The sequence below is a fragment of the Brassica rapa genome, chromosome A06 (genome assembly GCF_000309985.2).
Source record: "Brassica rapa cultivar Chiifu-401-42 chromosome A06, CAAS_Brap_v3.01, whole genome shotgun sequence".
In the NCBI taxonomy this organism is placed as follows: Eukaryota; Viridiplantae; Streptophyta; class Magnoliopsida; order Brassicales; family Brassicaceae; genus Brassica; species Brassica rapa.
Genome location: NC_024800.2, coordinates 12,605,342 through 12,610,305, shown reverse-complemented (window position 1 = coordinate 12,610,305; position 4,964 = coordinate 12,605,342). Strand labels below are relative to the sequence as shown.

The 4,964-nt window shown below is 37.6% G+C and overlaps 1 protein-coding gene across 1 annotated transcript; it reads right to left on the bottom strand.

The window, feature by feature from the left end:
- Nucleotides 1-576: 576 nt before the first annotated feature.
- Nucleotides 577-4,567, bottom strand: LOC103873659 (serine/threonine-protein kinase D6PK). Its single transcript, XM_009152063.3, has 3 exons — nucleotides 3,707-4,567; nucleotides 1,105-1,538; nucleotides 577-1,023 (listed from the first exon to the last, which is right to left on the bottom strand). The coding sequence occupies exons 1-3, from the start codon at nucleotides 4,219-4,221 to the stop codon at nucleotides 647-649; spliced, it is 1,326 nt and encodes a 441-aa protein (XP_009150311.1). The 5' UTR covers nucleotides 4,222-4,567; the 3' UTR covers nucleotides 577-646.
- Nucleotides 4,568-4,964: the final 397 nt, after the last annotated feature.

The following is a 4,964-nucleotide window of genomic DNA, read 5'->3' as shown; positions in this document are numbered from 1 at the left end:
TTTAAGATATGATACAATTTTACCTAGATTTCTACAGTGACCTATAAAATAGACTCCTAAAACCCTAGAAAAAAAATTGACTACTAAACACTTTTGATTGATTATAGAAGGAGACGACTAAAACTAGGGTTTCCGGATAATATGTTGTATCTCTTCTCTATTTATCAATTAAACATTATATTTGATCTATTCTTCTTGATTTACTATACTACTTATTGTTTCCGTAATATCACGAATAATCTTGCTTTATTTTACCCTAAAAATCATTAATTTTACCTTTTAAATTTTCTAGTCTTGGTATATGTTTTCTTTTTAATAACATGCAGTACACATCTTGTTGACAAAATAAACATGCAGTTGTAAGATAACTTTGCTTTATTTGACCCCAAATCATTTATCACACCTTTTAAATTTTCTAGTCTTGGTATCTAGCTATTTTCTTTTTTAATAACTTGCGGTAAACATCTTTAAATTGTAAGATAACATAACAGAAACACAACCATAGGCCACTACGTCGTGTGCCTTGGTCTTTACTTCGGTTTTATGTGTGAAAATTATAGATTAATTTCTTTTATCAAAAAAAAAAAATTTATAGATTAATCTCTAAAGAAAATTGTCAGTTTCGTAGTTGCTAATTAATATATTATTAATAGTAGTCGACATGGGTATCAGGACAAATGTCATCGGACAAATGTTCTTTGCGGAAAGGCGGAGGAAGAAAAGGAGGGCGAGTACACATGAGCAAAGCCCAATTAACTCCTTGGAAAAACGGGTGGCGTTTCACGGCAGATGCACCCAGAGACGACCCCAAACGTCGGATCGGGTCCTTAGCCAGTAGCTGAGAGATCAGATCCTTGGCCGCGCTTGGAATGGTTGGCTCTTTTGGAAATTCGAGGGCTCTAGCGACGATGTTTGCAAGGGTTAACTCGTGGTCGATCCCTTTGAAAGGCGTCGTACCGTAGAACAGCTCGAACATGAATATCCCCAATGTCCACCAATCCACCGCGCTCCCATGCCCTTCTCCTGCCATTCACATTTTGGATGAGTTAATATGATCTAAACTAACAAAATAATAGATCATAGTGAAGTAAATTTGAAGTATACCTGAAACAATTTCAGGAGCCAAGTACTCATGCGTCCCAACAAAGGACATGGAGCGGACGTCCAGAGGCTCAGCCACAAGCTCAGGACCGTTGTTACGGTGATCAGCTTTCTTCTTACGTCTTCTGATTCTCGGGTGGAAGCAGGAGACAGCTGGGACAATACAGTTTGTGATCATGCAAGAAGACGATGTGGTCTGACGATGGTCCATTGTTTGGTTCTCGTTCTGGTCAGACGAGCCGTTTGGTAGTGCGTTTCGGTTCAGTACAATCTGTGGTGTGGAGGTGGATTCATCACATCTTAAGGAGAGATCGAAATCGGTTAGCATGATGTGACCATCTGATCGAACCAACACATTCTCAGGCTTCAAGTCTCGGTAAACAATCCCCATCATGTGAAGATATTCCATGGCTACGATCACTTCCGATACATAGAATCTAGAAATTACAAGAGATGTGGTTAATTAGTGATGTGAACGCAAAATTGATACAAGGGACAGGAAGAAGAAAACAGGGTAGTGAGAACAAAACGAATAATTGAGCTTTGTAATAATAATTTGGAATCTTTTGTTACATATTTAGCTATTGTGACAAAACATATGTTGGATTTTGGGGACAAGAAGATAATGTTGGGTTTGGTTTACACTATGCATAAGGAACAATAATGGACCTACAAGGTTTGCTAGCTTAACGAACTATTTTGTCTAAGAGAGTTTCTGGTGCAAATACATTACCCAAGATTCCTCTTTTGTCTTCACGGGTCCACAATCAACAAACATACTCCACACAAAACAGTGTATAAAAGTCTGTTTTGGGGTCTTAAGAACAAGTTACAAAAGATAAACCAGAAACTTCGTGATATTTTTTTTTGGGTGGGACAACCTCAAATAACGTAAGGTGCCACTACAATCATGATAAAAAAGATAGGTAGATTTAGTCAGGATACCTATGGTTCTCAATCATTTTAATTTAACAGTAAAGAAGAAACCTAGTAGAACTCAGTTACATGGCCAGAAACAAAAAAAAGAAGAAGGTAAAGCAAATACTCTATATACTCATATACATTAGAATTTAGTTGTAAGTAGTAACTAAAACACAATCAAGTCACAGTAGTTATAAGAAAATGCCTAAACCAGTCATGACCTTTCTTTAATGTGTCAACTACTACTTGTGATCTGACATTAACTCAAGAAAAGAAAACAGTTCTATCATCATGACATCATCTACCAAGAAGAAGTAGATCCGGTTTTCTAGTATATTACGTGGTAAAAGTTGGTCCATAAATGGCAATAAGTGGCTAACTCAACTAATAATAATCACTTCATCTACTATCAACCAAAGGCGGTAAAAGTAAATCTATCAACACCAACTAACCCCGGCAATAAAACTTTTCGACCAACCCAAAACAAAAAGCCTATTATAATAAACAAAAAGCGTACTATAATTTGCATCATCGACTATTTGTTTTTTTTTTTGTGTGGTGTCCATCATCCACTCTGTTCTGTTTGGATCGTCACTTTTTTTTTGATCATACGATCGTCACTTTTATAATTCGTACTACTACCAGATACTGAGTGTCATAAAATTTTAACTAACAAGAAAGGAATTAAAATGCATAGAAAACCCCTAAAATGATTAAAAAAAAATGTACGAAAAATATATTGTTCCCCGTCTCTAAAATTCGGTTAATTTTTTTCTTTTGTAATTTTGAATATTCTTACTAGAGTGGGGCAACCCCAAAATAATAAGATTATTTGAAAAGAAAATTAAAAAATTCATAGTAGCCACCGGTTTCAAGGAAATGGTAAAGTTGTAATGGTTACAAATAACCTGTGTTTGCTGGTATGTGCTTGTACTGAAGCCACATGCGCGCAATTAGAAAAATATTCATTTCCATGACATGCTACGTGATTCAATTAAATCGCACGGTCCCACTACAAATATACACGTGTCCTTAAACGATTTGTTAGAATTCAAAGTCAAACCCCACTCGGTTTGACTTTTTAGGCGGTCCGCACCGATTGCTACTACTTATATTGCGCCCTACGATATACTGCCCACACATGTTACAGAAGCACACACTTTGTTTGTTAATCGTGCGTACTTCTGCCTTTATACAATAAATATATATACATAATATAAATGGCCACAATAAAGTCTTTTTAATTAAACAAGCCGACAAAAATATATTATATTATATTAGAATTAGACTTTCTACACCTTTTTGTGTGGCGAAAACAGACTTGAATATTTATTTTAAAATATCAAGCACATCAATCAATAGAACAAATCTGGAAACAATGCTAAGTTTTGGAACACATCGGACGAGATTACGGAAACCATATGTGCAAACCTTAATGCGGTTTCACTTAACGGGCCTATGAGTTAATGATAATTACCCGTAAAACCGGCAATAATCGTGTTAGATAAACGGTGCAGGAGAAGCACAAAGCCATAAACTCAGTTATGTTTAAAGTGTTAACTACCAGACAAATGACCAGCTGGTGGTCCCACTTCCCTGATTTCATCAACCTTCCTAATATTTTTTAAAATGTTTTTGGAAACTGAATACAAGGAGATAAAAGGAAATTGTTAACGGCGGTTACCTGACGGCGGATTCGTGGAAGCGTTTGTAAGGCTGTTTCTGACGGAGAACGTGGAGATCACCGCCGGGACAAAACTCCGTCAGTAAGCAGAGCCATTTCGAAGAATCTATGGCGGCGTAAAGCGTCGGGAGGAAAGGATGGTCAAGCGTTTCGAGAATCTCTCTCTCCGTCTTCGCTCTACCTTCTTTGCTTCGGCTCGCGAGCTCTTTCTTATCCATAACCTTAGCGGCTAAGAGCGGTAATTCGACGGCCGTTGCGGATTTGAATTCAGCTAAGAAAACCGAACCGATGTCTCCGGCCCCGAGACGGAGACGGAATCGGAGATCGGAGAGGGAGAGAGACGATCTGAGTGAGGGAGGAAGTTTGGCGGAGGAGAAAGATGTCGCCGGAGTGAGAGCTGCGGCGGAGGAGGATGAGCGAGAGCCGGAGCTAGTGCTCCGATTCATGGTGGTTCCGGCGGAGGTAAAGCTCACACTTTGTAAATCGTCAGCCAGATCGTCAACCCATGGCTCCATTTCGGATCCAATCAATGGAGAGAGAGAGGAAGAGAGAACAGAGAAGAGAGAGATGTGGCAATGGAGAAGGAAGAAGTTAGTTGTGAGATTTTGCCGAGAAATAGAATCATTAGAAGATACAAAAACGATGTGTATGGCAATGGCAAAGGCTGTAATTTAGGGGTTAGATATGCCTTGTTGTGTAATTAAATCGTATTTTGGCTTATATTTTAAGCAACTATCGATAGTTAGGATTTAATAAAATTTAAATATTGTAACTAGACAATTATTACGAAATTATTTGGGACGATTTGGCTCTCCATCAGATCTTTCTTCTGTATGTTTCGAAAGAGAGAAGCAAAGAGACATATAACCTAGGCCCCTACAAAAAAAAAAGAAAATAACACACATATTTTGTGTTTTTTTTTTTAATTCTGTTGTACCTATAGTATTTTATTCATATAACAAAAAGGCTAATTACTATCATCACAATATACATGGTCTGAATGATACCTGCGATTTTGGTAAATACAAGCGCTATGAAATTAAAATGCAATACAATTCAACTGCAGTCTATGCGTATCGAATCCAATAATTTTATCTGTAAGAAAAGCCCAATGGGCCGAATTCATTAGAAGAGGAATGATTTACTACGAATTCGAAGAGAAGTGGAGTCGAGATTAACGGAGGAGGTTGAGATTATCTCGGAGGATCACTATAAAGGAAGGAGAAGAAGAGGAAGAATGGATGTTCGAAACCCTAGA

Coding starts and splice junctions, on each gene's coding strand:
- LOC103873659 (XM_009152063.3), bottom strand. CDS start 4,221: ATGGAGCCATGGGTTGACGATCTGGCTGACGATTTACAAAGTGTGAGC. Junction 1,539..3,706: donor TTCCACGAATCCGCCGTCAG/GTAACCGCCGTT, acceptor TGTAATTTCTAG/ATTCTATGTATCGGAAGTGA. Junction 1,024..1,104: donor GGCTCCTGAAATTGTTTCAG/GTATACTTCAAA, acceptor TGTGAATGGCAG/GAGAAGGGCATGGGAGCGCG.